The following is a 19,585-nucleotide window of genomic DNA, read 5'->3' on the forward strand; positions in this document are numbered from 1 at the left end:
AGGATAAGAATCTCTGGAAATATCCTCACTATGGAAGCCCACCTCACTCCATCCTCCAGCATTGACGCACACTGGAGAAAAATACTAGCGCCTAATATAGTCACGGCTCCCTAAAGGCTTCAACTTTCTATTATTCTATTTATTTTATCATTTTATTCTATTTTATTATCAATTTATTCTGTTTTCTTTTCTTTGTTTTTCTGTTCTATCTTTTTGTTTTTGATTATATATTTTTTTGTATCTCTATATGGAATGTGTGGGACTGCACTAACCTCCCCACATACCGGAATAAACACTTTTATTATTATTATTATAACTATGCGGAAATGATTAGTCGAAGAAGGGATACTCAGATCTGAATAGACAGGTACTTCCCGACCGCCATCTTCCCCATACCCTTTCCTTCTCCAATCTGTTCAACCTTGGATGATGCCACTGGCTCCGGACAGTTGGATCTCTTGTGCGGAATTATATCTTAGAGGGTTAAGGTATAAAAAATAATTTACAATTTCAAAATTTTTTTCTTTCGGTTATTTTTATTTTACAAATAAATCACGACCATCTACCAAAAACACAATGTTAATGGTTTGATAACATCTCTCAGTAGGCATAGAATATCACATTAAAGTATAATAAGTATTTATATTAAATTTCAGTTTATTTTTATCGTTCTTCCAATAATAAATAATATTAATTACTTCAAGGGCATAGCCTCAATTAGTTTATAGTTAAACTGTCCTATTAAATCTAGTGGCATTGGGCACTTGTTGGAAGCGTTTCGTCTTATCACAAATGGTCCTTCTCCAAATAAAACAACTGAAATAAACAAGATTATTAAATATCAAAGAGTTTATCGGAAAATATATTTTTGAATACCTACAATGTGTATCAAAATAAAACATGCCAGCTCACGACTAATCAGAATATCTGAATCTGACCTCAGTAAAAAGTTGTTAGTTTTTGAGATATTCGCACTTTTAAGAATTTAGGGAAAATCTACACTGCTATTGTCCAAAAATAAAGTAGAAGAAAAAAAAATCATTTTACCAAAGTCATAAATTAAAAGAAAAAACATATAATTTTGACTCTTCATATTGTATGAAAAAATGTACTACACTGACCTGGCATGTTAAAAAAATAGCTCATTTTATTCTGTTTTTAAAATGGTATAAGATTTACTATGTTTTAGTTTAAAAAAATAATAATAATTTGACGCACAAAGAATTTTATTAAAAAGGAAGTTTATTTACCATGTGTTAGAATGAGATAGATAGTGACGCTATTGGACCTGAGTTAGAGTGAGATATACAGTGTCTGTTCTTGTTCAAAAGGACAGATATTACAAATTTTAATGCTTGTAAAAAAATTATTTAAGTATTTTAAATAAAATCAGTCACAAATAAAAATCAAAGCATGTGTACAAATTGTCTTAGTACGGGTTGATTCACAGAAATGCAACAGTTCTTCGAATTTCAAAGTTGATTTTCAAGTTCTATTCAAGTTCTTGGATCATTTCAGTTTTGTGAAACAACTGACCAAAAATGATATAATAACAGAATAGATACAAGTTCTTTCATCATTTCAGTTTTGTGAAACAACTGACCAATAATGATATAATAACAGAACTTGAATGGAACCTTCAGAGAACTTGAAAATCAACTTTGAAATTTGATGAATTGTTCAAATTCTATGAAACAACCCGTCCTTAATATTTGTATTACCTGATATTCCATGATTCAGTGGAATGTTATTCTTTTTCATTTTCAGGATAAGGGGTCTTTCTTCGTCCACTGAATTTACCTTCAGGAAAGCGTTATTCGGTTGAATATCTAGCGTGAATACAGTACCAAGATACTTGATGCCTGAAACGTAAAAAAAAACACTTTTACATACGTGTCTATACTCCATTTCAAAAATATTAATTTCATTTGTGGGTTTTTCTGTAACTCTAGTTTAGAGCGCTCTCAGACGAGAGACTTTAGTTGCGGGCATAAAAATCCATTACGGTGCTCGGAGTTGCTACGGAGGTGAGCACAACAGATGCTTTTTAACTGTTGTTGCCGACAAACGCAAGTATTTCACATTATACACATAATATTTCTTCAAAGTACTTACAACTCATACCTAAGTTAATACTTAGACATTACTAATTAATAATACTAAGGACGGGTTGTTTCGGAGAATTTGAACAATTCTTCAAATTTCAAAGTCATTTTTCAAGTTCTGTGAAAGATTTTTTCAAGTTCTGTTATTATTTCAGTTTTGTCAAGCAACTAGCCTATAATGGTATAATAACAGAACTTGAATAGGACTTTCACAGAACCCGTAAATGAACGTTGAAATTTGATGAATTGTTCAAATTCTCCGAAACAACCCGTCCTAATAGAACCATTTTTCATTTTTTCAAATCTTCTTGGTTTCGAATCAACGGTCTTCTGTATAGCCGTGGTCCCTAACCCCAGGTCCACGGACCGGCACCGGTCCGTGGAGCAAATGGTACCGGGCCGCGAAAATAACTTATTCTGTTGAAAACATCTTTACGCTAAGTAACCGCCGACACAATACCGTTGAAGTAAAAAATCTCCACACTAATCGTGCTGACAGATGACGTTCTAGCATAGTAACATTTAATTTAACCACCCTCAGCGGGCCGCGGTAAAATTTTCAGACTTTAACCGGTCCGTGGCGACAAAAAGGTTGGAGACCACTGCTGTATAGTATTAGAGATAATATCATGTGCAATGTGTAATTATTTACAGTAAATTAAAAGAATACTCAAGGACCAGTTCTTTCACAGAATTTGAAGAATTCATCAAATTTCAAAGTTCATTTTTGTGTTCTGTTATTACTTCAGTTATTTGAAACAACTTGCCAATAATGATATAAAAACAGAACTTGAACAGAACCTTTACACACCTTGAAAATTAACTTTGAAATTTGATGAATTGTTCAAATTCCGTGAAACAACTAGCAAAATTAAAAAAAAATGTGTACCGCTTATTTTTAGCCGATTTGACTGGGGTAACAGCTGTGGCTTGACAATCTCCAGCCTGTTCAGGTGGATGCTTATACCGGCATAGCCGAACATGACCGCCTGCAGGAAGCCCCCCATCCCAGTGAGAAAGTTAACGGCTCCAGTGCGAGGCTTACGGTATTCTGTCCATACCTAGATTCAATCATATTATTTATTAGTTGCATCTCTTCAGACTATTGCTGAGATTTGAAAGCCAGAACCATACGCTTATTGGGGCATTTTTAAAAACCGCCTTTTCTACCAATACTTTTATCGTCTTACTTAAGACTAGATATAATTAAACCGGCCTTATGCCCCCAGTCTACGGAAATTACTTTAGCCGCATTTGGTGACCAGATCTGATTAATCAGATCAAACAAAATACCCCAAACGAGGACTCCATAATTTCATTGGTTTCATACAGTCGGGAGCAGTACGGTATTCGCATTAAAATAAGAGTATTCACCTTAAAGGGTTCCCTAACATATCCCTGATGACTCTTGGTGAACATCCTCCCAGCCTCCTCGGAGTTGCCTATCCTGAGATGACCGATGCTGTGCATGCCCCAGGTCATCGCGGGACCGCTCTCTCGGGTCACTCTCTCGTAGTAATGCAGGTCATTGGCCTTAGTCGATCTGCGAATACAATAAATTATTCATTACTTAGATAAAAATATATATACAGATACAGCTAATCATATCAAAGCTCAATGTCAAATATAATTGCTCGCCGTGCTGGGTATTTCATGTTATTATCATTATTTTTGTTTATGAATTCGTTGAGAAATGTTTATATATATAAGAATATAGCAGGATAATAATAATTTAATGTTACTTTTGGTATCCAAAATTAAATACTATTTACTAATGACTATTCTTTTTAATTAGATATATTTGTCAGCTGTTTCACCTTCCTATGTTTGTGTTTTTGTTAAGACCCATAAAAATTATGCTTGCTGTACAATTTTGAATTATTTCACTTTTAACTCACTTACATCTCACATTAGATATGTACTCGTTGATGGTAGTTCAAATAAGACGTTCAGACAATATCTACACCATTAGTACCTATTTATACTAAATACTAATCAAAGCAGTAAACTGGTGAATCTACATCACATTTGGAGTCGATTTTGTGGTATAACTTTTATTTGGGTTTTTATTTTAAACCGAATCAAGTCTGAAGTTGGAATTTTTCAATTTATAGATTAAATGAAGTTTCTTGGGTTCCCCTATTTGATGTAGATTCATATTACCCATGTACCACTAGTGTCCAGACAGCATGTAGTCACAGCGCATGTTTGTTCTATCAACATTAATTGAAGATGGAAGTTTGCAGTATCTTAAACAGACCTTTTACAGGGCTTCTGAAACTTGACATAGGGAGAGGGCATGAGGGCCACCTCGGGTCCTCCGGCGAGGAGTTAATATAAAAATATAATGAAAGGTTAATTATTAGTGACTTACTGGTTCATAGAGTACTGAAGCGGAAACCCAAGAAGAATTGTATCAGCTTGTTTGATCCTATTGGGTCGGATATACCCCTCGAACTGGGGGTGATAGTCGCGATCCTGGTCGTATGGTAGCACCAATGCCCCTGCTATACGTGACCAAGATCGGGCTCGCTTTTCCTGTGAAAAATTACACAAGCACGTCGCGTATCTGTAAAAAAAATGCACGAAGTAAGCAATAATTCATCACAAATGTAATACAATATTTATTTAAAAACTATAACTAATTAAGGTTAATATGAGACTAACTAACACTCACTCTCCTAAATACAAAGCATATCCTGCGACAACGTTTGTGAAAGCAGAGTTTGTGACGTTGCTGTTATCTTCGTCAGGGCCCATTACATCTGAAACCATAATAAAAACAATGAAGTCAATGTTTGATTGTGGTATGTATTTCAACGAATTTTTCTCAACAATTATTAATAATGTTGCTAATGTTATTGCATGTTGCATGTTATTAATAATTGTTACTCACTTCGTATGTCGTAAAATCCAGAAGAATCGTTGTATATGGCTCGAGAAGCCCAGAATTCTGCCATATGCATTATCATAGAACAACCACCATCCTGTAAGGAAAACATTTTTTTAGATTTTTAATGACCTTAATAACTGTTATATGGATCTACGGGATTCTGTAAGAAAAAGGTAGGTAGGTTCATATTTCATAGTTTTAGAAATTCTAATGTTCTCTTGCATAGGCGAAATTTGTACTAGAATACAGAAGTGGGACAAGTAGCATGGCTAACTGATATTGAAATGCCAATTCCAAGGAAGAAGGGCCGATGTCGACTTTAGAGGCATCGCCAAGAGTCAACAAAACTGGTATCAGAGAAAAGAGAGAAAATTATTTGCCATTATTAGGAAGTTTGTTTTTTACTGAAATAATTTAGTAAGTACAAACTAGCTAGAAAGTTCCAATATTTATAATGACAGTAAAAATATTTTTTTTTATATTTTGACTTTTCTGAATTCTTCTCACAATCAGTTCCAATTCAGAAAATGACATAACTTCAAAGCAAATCTGAGTTCCAGAGTTCATTGAACCTACATAATTGTAGTCGGTGAATTTTTCAGAACAAACAAAAGACATTTTAGCAGGCCTATGTTCAAAACGGAACCCATGAAGGTTTATGAAGAAGAACAGGAGAATTGCTTTTGATTATGCTAGATAGCAATATATTTGATAATTTTACCTTAAGCCACCGTTCATCACCAGTTGTAGCAATATACTGCCTGACTGCAAAAGCTATGCAACCTGTGATGTGATGCTCGAACTCCGCTACCTCTGGACAGCATGGTTGGGTCACCTCCCGTCCTGTAAAAGCACTCTCCCATGGATATCTGAAATCCAAATAATATATATATACATATATAACAAATACGGCAAGGCTGGAAATAGTGCCACCCTCGTACAGACGCTCCCAGAGAATCGCATGGCACTATAGCTCTTTATTCATTCACCTACATTCTACCGCAAGCGAACGTCGTACGTTTGGCACTATTTCCAGCCGTTTTTTTTTGTTTTTAAAAAGGATAGACGGTTTACATGTAGTTCCCGTGAGCACTTAGGCCATAGGTCCATTGTGCTATCTCCCATTTTACCTCAATCCTTTAACCCTTTCAGACCCGAGCCCAGTTGACAAACAATTTTTAGTTTTTCGTTGTAGTAATGTGATTATGGGTAACAAAAAAAGAAAAAAAGAATTTTTTTATATTTTTTATTAATCAATTTTTCTTGGAAAAGCCATACTCACAATTGTGAGTACTGGGTCTCAACAATTTCCAAAAAGAGATACGGGTTTAACAAAATATTCGAAGTAAGTTATCAAAAATCAATGATTATTTGCGATGAAACTTTAAGAAACAGTTGACATCTTTTGATAGGTATAAGTAGACATCACATTTTATACATTTGGTGCGAGATCGCTTTGAACATCCCTCCAGCCTGCAACACCTTGGAGCTTTGAGAGATTCGACAATGGGCCAGTGCTCATACCCGTCGTACCTCTTGTCTTCAAATGGAATTGCAGCTGGTTGGTATCTTTTTGAAGGTGACTGTATTGTTTGGGTGCTCGTTTCAGCATCTGCATCAAATTTTCGTTTGGGTGGCAGTCCTCCAAGCAAATACTCTCCAATCGTCAGCCTAAAATCCAGCAGGTCCAGTATATCTTTTTTCTGTAATTATTTTCGTTGCAAACTCTTCTGTACTCATTCCAGCTATATACGATAGCTAAGTCAAACATATGAATAATTACTTTTAACGTCCATTTCTTTGTCTTGACCCAAGTCCTGTAACATTCCAGACTTTGATCACAACTATCGACTCCACCCATTTTTTCATTGTATAGTTTTACAACAGCTGGGCACTGAACTTGTATGTGTTTTTTTCAGTTTTATCCCATCTTTCAACTTGAGTACTGGGCGTACTACCTACAAAGGAAGATGCCATTAGAATAGATTTGTTGTCTTTCCATTTCACAATAGAAACAGCATCATCTGATCGGCATATTTCTTCAAAATCCCCTCTCTTCATTTGTTTATCTGGGGTAAACTTGAAGCCTTTAAATCTGTTAGGCATAATGGTGCCTGTGCTATAATTTTTTTCTCCTTGAGTTTATCAAATAAAGGCATTGTTGTGAAATAACGATCGAAGAAGACAGAGCTTTCTTCTGGCAGAGTTATGTTCGATCGGGTAATGGTGTATTCGCACCTTGGTATATCTCGAAATCCAACACTGTTCAATTGGAACTAGTCATTACGAAATTTTTCAGTCCGGTTGGACGAGGTTTGTTTCTTACAAATTGGCGAACGGCACATCTTCCTAGAAATGGTATCATTTGCTCGTCAATTGAGTAAAACCCAAAGTCTCTCTCAATAGAAAGACATCTGTCTCTCACTGCTTTTATCACTGGATCAATTTTCCAAAAAAATATTATTAGCATGGCCTGCATTTTCAGCAAATGTGTCAACGAAGTGTAAATTGACGCGGAACATAAAAAATCTGTCACGACTCATTGCTGATGCAATCGGATCAAATCGAAATCGAGAATGCCAATATAGATTGATCCTCGGAAATTTACTACAGCCAATCAGGGCATTTATACCAAAAAACTTTTTTTATTTCAGAAGCAGAAGTTTTCAGTATGTTTCCAGTTTTATTTAAATAATATTGTGCAGTGTGTTTCGCTCCCAGCTCAAAAAGCTCCTGCGTAAAATACCTCTCAAAGAATGCGACTGGTGATATTACTTGAGATGGTACTTTCAATGTTGGTGTTGTTGTCTTTCTCACAAAAGATCTTTTCCTCCACTGGTAGTTTCTTTGTGCTGGTGGTTGATTATCCGGTTCTTCGTCTGGCTCAGAATCAGATGAACTGCTTACGTTTCTATTTTGTGGGGTCCATTCATCTTCGTTATCATCATTGCTAAATAACTCAATATCTGATTCATTTCCGTTCATAAGCAAGTCAGTAATGGCATCTGGATCATTTATAAGATTCTCCATGGTCTGTAAATAGAATACAAATCATAAAACTACAGTAAAAACAAAGGCATTTTATTTAATGAATACAAATATCTTATCCCATACATTACTTACATTGGCAGGGTAGAGAACCAGAGCTCACAAACGTGAGTTGTAAAATTCAAATGTATCTAATCAATACAAAATACACTTTTAACTTGTAATAGAGCTACACTATTGTTTACTACACTCATGACCAACGATAACTTCAATAACAATTGAAAGAAGTTGAATAAAAGCAAAGTTATGAGCAAAAACAGGTAGACCGACAAGACTTTATCGAACGGTCATAAAAGTGCAACAAAAGAATCCTGGTGTTGCCACCGCATAGAAATTTTACCCAATTAAAAAATATTTTTCAAGTACCCAGCCATGCTCACAAACGATCGAGACTGTTCACACACCCATAGAAGCATTGCACCGTCAGAAATTAAATCAGTAACTTACCCTCACAAAAGTGAGTACAGGGTCTGAAAGGGTTTTAACAGCAACCCGGTCCCTTTAATAAATTTCACCAGGGTTGTCATTGGGTATGTGGCTATGTCTTCTGGTTCTACTGTATGTCTCCCCAGGTATCTGAGCCTAGTTCCTACCAGGGCAGGACATTGGCACCATAGGTGAATTGGAGTCTCTTTATCCTCTTCACATTTCCTGCATCTATTAGTGTTTTCTACACCCAATATCTGCATGTGTCTCCTGAGATGGCAGTGTCCCGTTATTAGTCCTACCAGTTCCCTCAGTGAGCTTCTGTCCATATCGAGTAGTTTCTTGGTTCGTCTAGGTCTAGGGTCTGGTCCTTTTATGAGTACTTTGGATTGTCTCATTCCAAGTGCTCTATCCCATTCTTTGCGGTGCTGGGATTTGACCCACCTATCAATATGTAATTTTGTGTGACAAGCTGCTACTGAATCGTACAAGTGGTGCTTTCGCCCCTTTCCTTGCTAGTTTTTCAGCCCGCTCGTTGCCCTCAATACCTTTTCTAGCCTTAGTAAGAGTCATAATCAGTGGCAGCTTGTACTCACAAAAATGGGTGGTGCTCTAAAAATATTGCCAGTTTATCCCTACCTCAGGCCAGGTAAACCTTCAGCAGTGAAGGACAATAGCAAATTGCCATTTTGAAGCTAATACCTAACTGCTGTAGTGATCGGTATGCGAGCTGGAAACTAAAGTGACGCCATCTTGCCAAAGAGTTTAAGAGGCATTGGTGAGCGCCGTTCATGTTTCGGAGAAATTTCAATACTATGGTCAGCATCCACACTCTGCGCGTATAGATAATTGATGTTTCCGGGTGACGTTTCTCGACAAGCGATATGGAATTACTCGCACTTCGTGACTTGTGACACGTGATACAAAGAACGAAAATTCGAGCAGGTTGAATTTAATTTAATTCTTATAGTATTCTTAGATTAACAGTATAGTATTACTTTTATTACTGTAATTTGCTTTGATTTTCGGTGATAATATTATAGGTGGATAATGATTATTTTTAGATTCACTGAAATTATAATTGCGTTGCTCCAACGCTCCTAAGAGTTAACTGCCAATGGTCATAATTTGTAAAAGGAACCCAAGTAATTTTATTTCTTAATATCATTTTCAACTTGAATACATACCAATATGTACCTATAAATTTATTATTTTTCATAAATGTCATTTTCAAAGTTTGAATTATTCTAAGCCTGTCATGCGTACCTCGGTTTGTCGGTTAGTAAGAATACTCTCACACGCGCCGATATTGTGAAATCAACAAATCCCAATACTATAAATTATTTGAAAGAATTAAAAAAAAATACTGAAGCCGGGTTTGTTGAACCTTGTGAATATATATATATATTTGAAGCCATACCTACTATTTTTCTCTGGAGTTCCTAATTATAGTATATACCTGATTCCTCTATTATTTGTTTCAGTCGCTAGATCGGAAGCAGCAGGAGCCATTGCAATTCGGTATCGCAGGAGTTCAGAGGCAAAGTCTGGATGGAGAAGCAGAATGGGAGGAAACATCCATAGCTCCGTGTCCCAAAAATTGTGACCTACAAAGTAACAGTTTTTATAAAAATCATATCTATCGTAGGATCGTAGGTAAGTGCTTTGTCTAATATGGTCTAATTATTTGTAAATACCTTCATAGTCTTTTAAATGTCCACCCCTCGAAAGTCCTCCGGGACTTAGCCCATAAAACAACCCTTGAGGTTGATTCGAATGCAAGGATGGCAAGGAGCTCAACAAATAATACCAGATTCCATTAACAGTTTTTGCCTGAAACAAAACTTTTTAGTATAATTCAAACAATTTCTGAACATTGTGAATTTGTTGGAACTTGGTCAAATTTCATAACTTACCAATGAAAGGTTGCCGCCTATTTCAATATTTCCCAAGCTATTCAATCTTCGCCACTCTCTTCTGTGTTTGAAAAAAAGTTCATCATCCCTTTCCTGTAAAACTGTTCACATCTATAACGAAATATCAGCGATAATTTTACCCATTTTTCAACACGTCTCTCCTTACTAATTTATAATAATCTATAATGTGCATTTTATAAATATTATGTATTTGAATTCTTACCATCAATCATCTCCTTAAGTGCCACTTCTCTTTTTGTATCAACAGTCATAATGAATGTATGGAGAAGTTTTCCTCTTCTTGGTACTACCAAGTGGCTAGGAGGATGTGTCCAATAGGCGCACACTTTCGAAGGCTCCTCTTGATACTTGTCGTCTTCGTTAACTCTAGTTTTACCGCAGGATGACCACAATACCCTGTTCTCTACTTTGGACAAGACTGGTGCCTCAAATTTAATGTCTTCACTGTCGGGCCCCGGGGAGAAACTCAGCTCGACGAATCTTGTGTGATGGTCCCTCCATAAATCTCAAAAAAATTATAAAAGATTTGTTATAAATGGTTTAGAAAGATTGGGCTTTCATTGTAGGACCTACAGGATTTATACAAGGATAAATAAACACACAGACAACCATTTAAGGAGGTGCCCACTCATGATCATCGGAGTGTCTAACATTAGAGAGTTGTAGCACCTTCTATAAAATGATTCCACTTCTGCTAGTCTGCCGATGTCTCTGTTACTCCACTTTATTATACCTAAGAGTGCAATTTTCTCCTCTACACAATCCTACCGCCTAAGGTTTTTTTTCCAACACTCCTTCGCCCTGCAGACCTAGAAGAGAAGCCGGTTTTGTGGTCATTAATCGTTGACACGTGTCCAGCTGGAGCCGTCCCAGTTTTGTTACCTTTTCTTACTGTCACAAAATCTACGGAGTCTAATTCAAAAAGCAACTACACAAAGGAATTGAAAATCAAAACAACTTCTATTAGTTTCAAGGTTGTGATTATCATTTCCAACATGCAAGGAAAAAAACTTTGCATTATATTTACCTGCTCTAAGTTTTGCAGTGATTGTGATCTGATTAACAATAGCCCTCGTAAAGTATCGGTGGGCATATATCCTCTGGTCCACAGTTGACCAGTCTCTATCCACATGGACATGGAAGCCTCCTGCTTTAGTGTCAAGAGTAAAGGCCACTCTTCCCCCAGTCTCCCCAAGAGTTGAGTTGAGCCTCAGATTGCACCAAGCGGGGATTCTGGCCCTGTGGCTTTCTCCTTTAGCTCCGTTGTAAAGTCCATTCATGTAGACTGTGTTGCTGAAGATGTCGGTGGATATGTGGCCATTGCCGATGGAGCACATGAACTTGTCATCGTTCGGTAATCTGGGTAAAAAAGCGTTAAAAATGGGATTCCGTCATTATAGGAAAAAAATGACTACATGCTTACATGAACAATATATTTGATGATTTATCGAAATTTTCTAACAAAAGTTCATATTTAACCGATTTTTTATTTAATTAAATACAAATTAAGTGCAAAATAGCTCTAATACAATACATTTCCTTGATGTCTTTCAGTCATCCAATAATCGCAACAATGGGTTTCTAATTAAAACATCATTAAAAAAAAATTAAAAATATAAAAAGCACTTCTTAGGTCACGTTGAAAAACACTCATTCAAGGATGTCTCATACTGCACAATATCATTGTCCACCTCCCACTGCATTCCTCCGTGTTTGTAAATAAGAGCATAAATAAACCACTTGTAATACGAGGAAATATTGTAGGTTCGTCATATTTATTTCTAATTTTGACCAGCTTAGCGTTAATAACCGAAAGACATTATAAACGAAAAAATAGCAGTTTGTCAATGTATAATCGTAACTAACCAAACAAATTATTTTACTCCCTTGAGGTGATTTTTCACATAAACAACGCTTATATAAAGCATACAATTATAATCATTATTATTATTACAAGATCAACATGGCAATCCCATTTGCTTCATTTACCTACATATAGAACTAACTTTAGAAAAAAATCACAAATTCCACGTAGGTATATGTGCCCAATATAATACTAAATTTCAAAACATAGACATTTTTAGCAATACACTTCACAAATATCGATTAGAAGTAACACGTACGATCGAAAATTAATACAATAGTTTGGAATGTATCCAGAGCATCTCCTATCCTCATCCTAAATTCCTATTCCTCCCCTCCTCACTTAATATATATAAATATATATATATTTTTTTTTATGCAATAAAACTCCATCTCCAATCAATTTTAATATAGGAGACTTTTTTGGCTTGACTGTATTTAACATGCATATATTTATATTTTATGTATAAGCTGTTTTTCTCTTACCTTTACCAATAAATAAATAAATAAAAATTATTAAGGAGAAGATCTGAAAAGAGCACACGGGCTTTGGTCCAGCTTCTAATGGCCAGAGTTGGGTTGTTTATTATGGCCCGTATATCAGTATACACGGGCTTTGCTCCAGCTTCTAGTGGCCAGAGTTGGGTTGTTTATTATGGCCCGTATATTAGTATACACGGGCTTTGCTCCAGCTTCTAGTGGCCAGAGTTGGGTTGTTTATTATGGCCCGTATATCAGTATACACGGGCTTTGCTCCAGCTTCTAGTGGCCAGAGTTGGGTTGTTTATTATGGCCCGTATATTAGTATACACGGGCTTTGCTCCAGTTTCTAGTGGCCAGAGTTGGGTTGTTTATTATGGCCCGTATATCAGTATACACGGGCTTTGCTCCAGCTTCTAGTGGCCAGAGTTGGGTTGTTTATTATGGCCCGTATATTAGTATACACGGGCTTTGCTCCAGCTTCTAGTGGCCAGAGTTGGGTTGTTTATTATGGCCCCGTATATCAGTATAAACGGGCTTTGCTCCAGCTTCTAGTAGCCAGAGTTGGTTGTCTCTTATGGCCCCGTATATAAATATTTTTTGTAATGGTATCACTTGCCAGCGCTCCTACCAGGGATAACTTGACATATAAGTAAATATCTTTCATAGCGAGGATAGGGACTCACTGATCAGCTTTGTCTTACAGGGTGGGACCTGGAAACATCATTTTTTTGAGGCAAACAAAATAAAAGGTATTGCTGATAAGAAAAAAAATATTTTTTGATAATTTATTTAATTTTTTTCCCAGCAAAACTGGGAGGATTGTGCAATCCCAGTCTGCCATATTACACGAGATGAATATACAATGAAAGAAGATAATTTCCAGTTTAAATCATGCAGTTTTAAAGTAAACATCTTTAAGGTGGTTCTTTTACTATCCAAAAATAAATGTTGTCTATCAGCAATAATTTTTTTTTTCGCCTTAAAATATAGTATGTTTCTAGGATGCACCCTGTACATAAGTTTACTTAAAGTTTAAATTTACTGTTTATATTTTAAGTAGGTACCTGTGTGATGTAAAAGCGTGTGGCGAAGGGTTGTCATCTTCCACCGTGTTGATGGGCGCGGCCCTGCGCGCGCGTGCCGCCCCTGCATTCCTGTGCACGACCAGCAACACGAACACCACCAGCCCAAGCCCGCCGAGCACGCTCACAACACTCCACACGTGCTTACTGCACGAGCGCTTACTCATCTTTACACCTTTGGGATTTTTGGCTTAATTCACTGGGTCGAGTACATGTTGCAATAAATAAATAAATTAAAAACGCTTTTTTTTCAATTTATAAAATAAATATTTTTTCAAATGAATGAGACATTAAAAAAATCTAATGTAATCAATTCAAAAAGTCGATAAAAATTTTGTGTTTTTTTTTTTAATTTAAATACGTCGGTATACAAATATAACGTTTCATTAATGCAACAATTTTAGTTTACAAATTAAATTTGATTTATTTAAATTCAAACAATTCAGTCTTTTAAAAAATACTTTTTACCGTTTCAAATAACAGTGTTCATAAACTTCGAATCCCAATTGAAATCACACTGCCAGTCATAATTAATGTTACAGTTTTGTACGATTATTATTACAAATATGTTAAGTTTCCGCTTTTTAGTTGATAATAATACGCAACTTTGAAAAAAATATAGTTGAACACACGTTAACAGTTAACTAAGAATAAACAACACGATAATTTCAATTTAACAAATGCAGAAAACCTCTTATTTAAAAGCACACAAGCAAAAGTTTTACATTAATTTTCAAGGATCGACGACTACTTATATAAAAGTTTTTTATTTCGTTTAATTCCACGCGCAACTCCTTCCACATTCGTTGCCCACGAGCGTTTCCGACTAATACCACTTTAATATGGACCTCAGAGAGCAGATGACCTCTGACCCATCCATTTATCGAGCTAATAATAATAATAATAATATTATGGCTACTTGGCCTAAATTATGTGTTTACTTTATATTTGTATATATAACATCCTGAGGCCGAATTCTTTATCGATTCTCTTAGGACTTATTACCCAATAGGACAATCGTTATGGGTCATGATGATGTTATTGTAGATCTCATTCATATAATAATCGTCATAATATGGACATTTGCCTAGATTCGTTGTGGTAAGTTACAAACAAAGCTGTGTAATGATCCCAGAGAGAAGTCGTACATAACGTAATCGTTCTAGTGTCATCTTTATTTTTCGTTTGCATAAAAAACGCGTGAGAAGAAATAGGAAGACCTCTCTCTGGGACTACTTTAATTTGTATTATTTTTTAAAGTGAAAACCGTTCAATAAACTATCTCAAACTGTCCGGAGTAAGTGAGACTTTACTCAAAATTAGGGTATGTTGTAAGGCCGAAAAGATATGAAAAATGGAAGGAGATGAGATAGAAGAAGGTTGGGAATGTTCCTAGATATTCAGACCTGCTCACATATACAGCTAAAGCCATTTCGAGCGGCGCTTCGAATCTGAATAGAGATCCTTTAGTTCTGGTGAAACATTTTACTACGAGTGCACCAAAAAAATGAATATTGCTAATTTATGAAGAATCTCTTCAAATTATTGGAAATCCGGTTAAAAATGTAATTGCAGGCCTTACGAATGAATTAACATATTTCCTGATAATCTTTTGGTAAATTACGAATATATGATGTTGAAAATCCGAATATGTTTGTATTACAACGAAAATTCTTTGTGTCGTCATGTTGTACAGGATGTAAGGGAATAAAGTACGCTAACTTCGGGAGGTATTTCCATATAATTAGAAAATGATGGAAAAAGTAAGAGTGTAAAATATTTTTTTCGAAATTTCCACTTTTTTTATACAAAAATATTTTCTTTTCAAATAAAAACAATTCAACATTTTTTACCTAAAAACTACCTTAAAACGTTGGAAGTTCGAAAAGTGTTATTTATCTTTTTAATTTTTTTTCTATCATGTAGAATCACACACCTAAGTTAGCGCACTTTACCCCGGACACTGTATATTATTAAGGCAAATGGATAATATTACATCACGAATCACGACAATATAAAAAAAAAAATCTTTGTATTTCAAAAATATTTGAGTTTTAATAAACACATGATAATGTATTCGTAATTTACAAAAAGTTTATCAGGAAACCTGTTAATTAATTTGTAAGGCCCGCAATCCCGTTTTTAACCGGATTCCCAATAGTTGAAAAGATTCTTAGTAAATTAGCAATAGTCATTTACCTTCGTGCGCTATAAACAATGTTTTCAATTTTGATTCGTGCATTCAAATATTAAAAATATTGGTTTTATTCACAATAAGTAGGTACAATTATGGTATTTAATATATTGTGTTCATAATAACTAAAATATAAACTCAGGTGTTTTATATATTATCTGAATACACGATGAAAAAATCAGTATCAGCATTCATTTTTTATGCGAACATGTGGAACCCCTTTTAAGTAATTGGTTATTAGATTAGTTATTAGTGTTTATAAAATAAGTGTCTGTTTAATAATAGCGTTCGATATTATGATTATTAATTTAGTTTTCTGTTTCCTAATGTAACATTGATAACACTGTACTATTCATGACCTATATAATATAAAATGTTGATACATAACAAAACTATTTCTATCTATTTGTAATGTTACAATAAATAAGGGGATAATTTCAACATTATTACGTCATTCCATTATTAACTGTTAGAACGGTTTTATCGAAACATTATTTTGAAAAGTTTTGATCTTTTCAAATTCCAAACTATTTTTAAATACGTTTATTTGATTAATAGTGATAAATTTTTGCTACCTCCTACTTTAGCCAATATTCCGGACAGCATTTCAGTAGGTATATATCCAATCCAATTATTATATTGCCTTAATGATGGAAACTGTAATGCTGTCCGAAACGCTGGTTAAAGAAGGAGGAAGAGCAACACGGCATAATACCCGAAAATAAATTACATCTATTTGAATTTTACTTTTGTTTACGGTAATGAATGAATGCAAATCTTGGAAGCGGAAACTAACCCACTTCCTGACATCCGATCTGAAGCTGAAGCTCTGCAGATAGAATCGTTTTCGATGACCATGCATTCTATCAACTTTTGGTTCAATTACGCACATGTATACATTTCTCCGAAATCGAATAGCAGCATTTGATTACAGCAGTTAATACAGTATTAAATTACAGCAGTTAATTACAGCAGTTAATTACAGCAGTTAATACAGTATTAAATTACAGCAGTTAATTACAGCATTAAATTACAGCAGTTACTTACAGCAGTTAATACACGAAATAAATTTCTGTCCTGCCCGATCGGCATTTCACGAGGTTCCTGGGCAGGATGGTTCAATCCTCAGTCAAGCAAAACTTAACGTAACCTAACTACGTTGAAAATACATTTCAAAATAGATGTTTTATATTAAAAAAACCTTTGCGGGTTGATTTTTTACGGTCTTATAAAGGCAACGAAAATTGTTCTTATCGAGTATTCTTTTGATTTTCCTGCTAAGCTTTTTAGTGTTTAGGTAAAAAAATAGATTACTTTCACTGTGTAAGCCAATAATCTACCCAAATTTTCATTCGGAGAATTCGGAAAATCGTGAATATTTCATCGTAAATGTTATCAATAATATCGCTTTCGTTATCTCTTCCTAATTCCTACCTACAATAATAAGTATGCACCTTGCGCGTAATGTAATAATATTGATGCATAAAACACTAACATTTTTAATGATTAACGACACAAATCATTTTTATTGGTAGTCCGTTAATATATATTTGTTTAAATTTATCTTGATAAAATGTGATTACAGGCAGTTTATTTTTTTGTGTGCTGATTACGAACACGAGTTTTTTTGACAAAATAGGAATTTGAGCATAGCATTGTAGCAAAAACTGAGAAAAAAACACAATTTTATTCTAAAATAATTTGCATAAAATTTCCTATAATTTAGATTCTTATAAGTTTTTTCGCCGCGTGTACAGTTTAGGCGCAATTGCTAGTTGAAGTCGACAAACGTTTGGCTTATCTGTTAGCGTGGCTTAAAACCCATCCTGTCTAATAAATTTCTGTCTATGTAAGTTGATAAACTTTTTCTACTTTGGGCAAATAAAGTTTCATCTGTTGCCTTGACTAAAAGAGTTAACGGTGATGGACATGTATAGCTTTTGATTTTGTGAAGCGGGTACGGGTACCGCCTCCCGGGAATTATAGAGAAAATAATTTATGATAAAACATCTTAAAGTATTTAAATTAAGCAGTTTTTGAGTGGAAACCAGACAAGAAAAATTTAATTAAATAAACGATAATAATCATTCCAAACCATATAAATCATAATAACCTCATATTGACAATAATGCAACCTACAATCATCAAAACGGTCATGGTACCTACATACATTAACCGTTTTTTTTTTTTTTTTTTTTAAATTTATATAAGTGGGTACTGGATATAATATGAGTACATAAAAATATATTTATGTTCGCAATCTCACCAATGAAGAAACTGGTTCTTGTGCTTGGTGAGAGAGTTACACTAATTATAAGAAAAATGCTATAAGTAAATATATATGATAGGAACAATATATAAAGAGACAAAATCTAAATACAGTGGAGATGGGTATATACTGATAATAAATATCAATGAAGGGAAGAACAGGCAATTATTTAGTAAATTATTTCTGAAAGAGTAACTTCAGTTTTAGTTCAAGTATGTTGATATCCTTTAATTTATTTATTTCAATCAGAAGGTTGTTGAAATACTTTATTCCTAAATATTTATATTTATTTTGCATTTTTTTGGTATTACATTTTGGAATTTTGATATTGTATTGATATCTTTTAGATAAGTGGGTTTCAAATTACAAACCGTCCATAGACTTAATCTTGGCTTCTTACAGGCTGATGGTCCAATATCAATCACTATCCGCATGAGAACAACTCGTTTGAGCACTTGTTATTGAGCTCAAAAGCTTTGCTATTGAACGACTTATTAGATTTGGTGCTACCTCCCTCCTACAAAGATATCTTAAAAAAATGGTTTTATCTTTACTGTATTTAAAATGCCCCGAAGATATGGAGTTAAGGCGATACAAGACTCTAATAAGGGAGGTTTGCTCGATGCTAACATTCTAATTATTTCGTAATTATAATATATATTTATTTAGACCGATATATAATACACATATATGTGCATTCTCTTCTTCACTTAGTCTTGCTTCTAAAAAATTAAAAACACTGTATTCTAAATTGGAGTTTCGCAAACGAACTGTTTTCTATATCGCGTGCCTGTAAATAATTTAAATTTATTTCATAATATTCAGACACGCGTGTCGGTTTTTTGTACACTTACGCTGTACGAATTTAATTTAATGTAGCGGAAGAAATAATATTGATGCTGGAAAGATCTCTTTAGCCACTTTATCTGTCTCTCCATTAGAGGCCGGGTTAAGTGGTGACATTGTCCATTGCGAGATGAATCACACGCCCACTGTTCGTAGTTCACCAACACATTTAACCGATAATTATACTGTCTCGATTACTTCCTTTCTGAAAAACTGTAACCAATTAATTTATATTTGTCATTTTTCCCCTTAAAAATCAAATCAAATTAGTATATACGATTTTAGCAAATATTTATAATAGTATGAGCCAATTTAAAGAGAAAAAACTTTGTGGAAAATTTATTACTTTATGGTGAAACATAATTCGCCGTTAATTCTATATTCTCTCCATTGATCAATTAATTTATGAATTCACCGATCGTTAAAAAATATTGTTTGT

At 34.5% G+C, this 19,585-nt stretch overlaps 1 protein-coding gene across 1 annotated transcript; it reads right to left on the minus strand.

Annotated features, from left to right (window-relative positions):
- Nucleotides 1-538: 538 nt before the first annotated feature.
- Nucleotides 539-14,658, minus strand: LOC149424533 (protein-glucosylgalactosylhydroxylysine glucosidase-like). The gene is made up of 15 exons (XM_089631402.1): nt 14,306-14,658; nt 13,820-14,036; nt 11,437-11,768; nt 10,612-10,914; nt 10,389-10,489; nt 10,170-10,305; nt 9,932-10,079; nt 5,720-5,867; nt 5,002-5,092; nt 4,783-4,870; nt 4,480-4,674; nt 3,480-3,648; nt 2,995-3,166; nt 1,722-1,862; nt 539-816 (listed from the first exon to the last, which is right to left on the minus strand). Exons 2-15 carry the CDS (start codon nt 14,002-14,004, stop codon nt 695-697), a joined length of 2,331 nt encoding a protein of 776 aa, XP_089487528.1. The 5' UTR covers nt 14,005-14,036; nt 14,306-14,658; the 3' UTR covers nt 539-694.
- Between the last annotated feature and the right edge of the window lie 4,927 nt (nt 14,659-19,585).

Source organism: Hesperophylax consimilis, chromosome 4 (assembly GCF_061612785.1).
Source record: "Hesperophylax consimilis isolate HC1 chromosome 4, BYU_Hcon_1.0, whole genome shotgun sequence".
Lineage (NCBI taxonomy): Eukaryota > Metazoa > Arthropoda > Insecta > Trichoptera > Limnephilidae > Hesperophylax > Hesperophylax consimilis.

Excerpts from the sequence above, each read along its gene's own strand:
- LOC149424533 (XM_089631402.1), bottom strand. The coding sequence starts at position 14,004 with ATGAGTAAGCGCTCGTGCAGTAAGCACGTGTGGAGTGTTGTGAGCGTG. Across the intron at positions 10,915-11,436 it reads CACTGCAAAACTTAGAGCAG|ATTTATGGAGGGACCATCAC; the intron begins GTAAATATAATG and ends AATTTTTTTGAG. Across the intron at positions 3,649-4,479 it reads CTTCAGTACTCTATGAACCA|ATCGACTAAGGCCAATGACC; the intron begins GTAAGTCACTAA and ends TTGTATTCGCAG.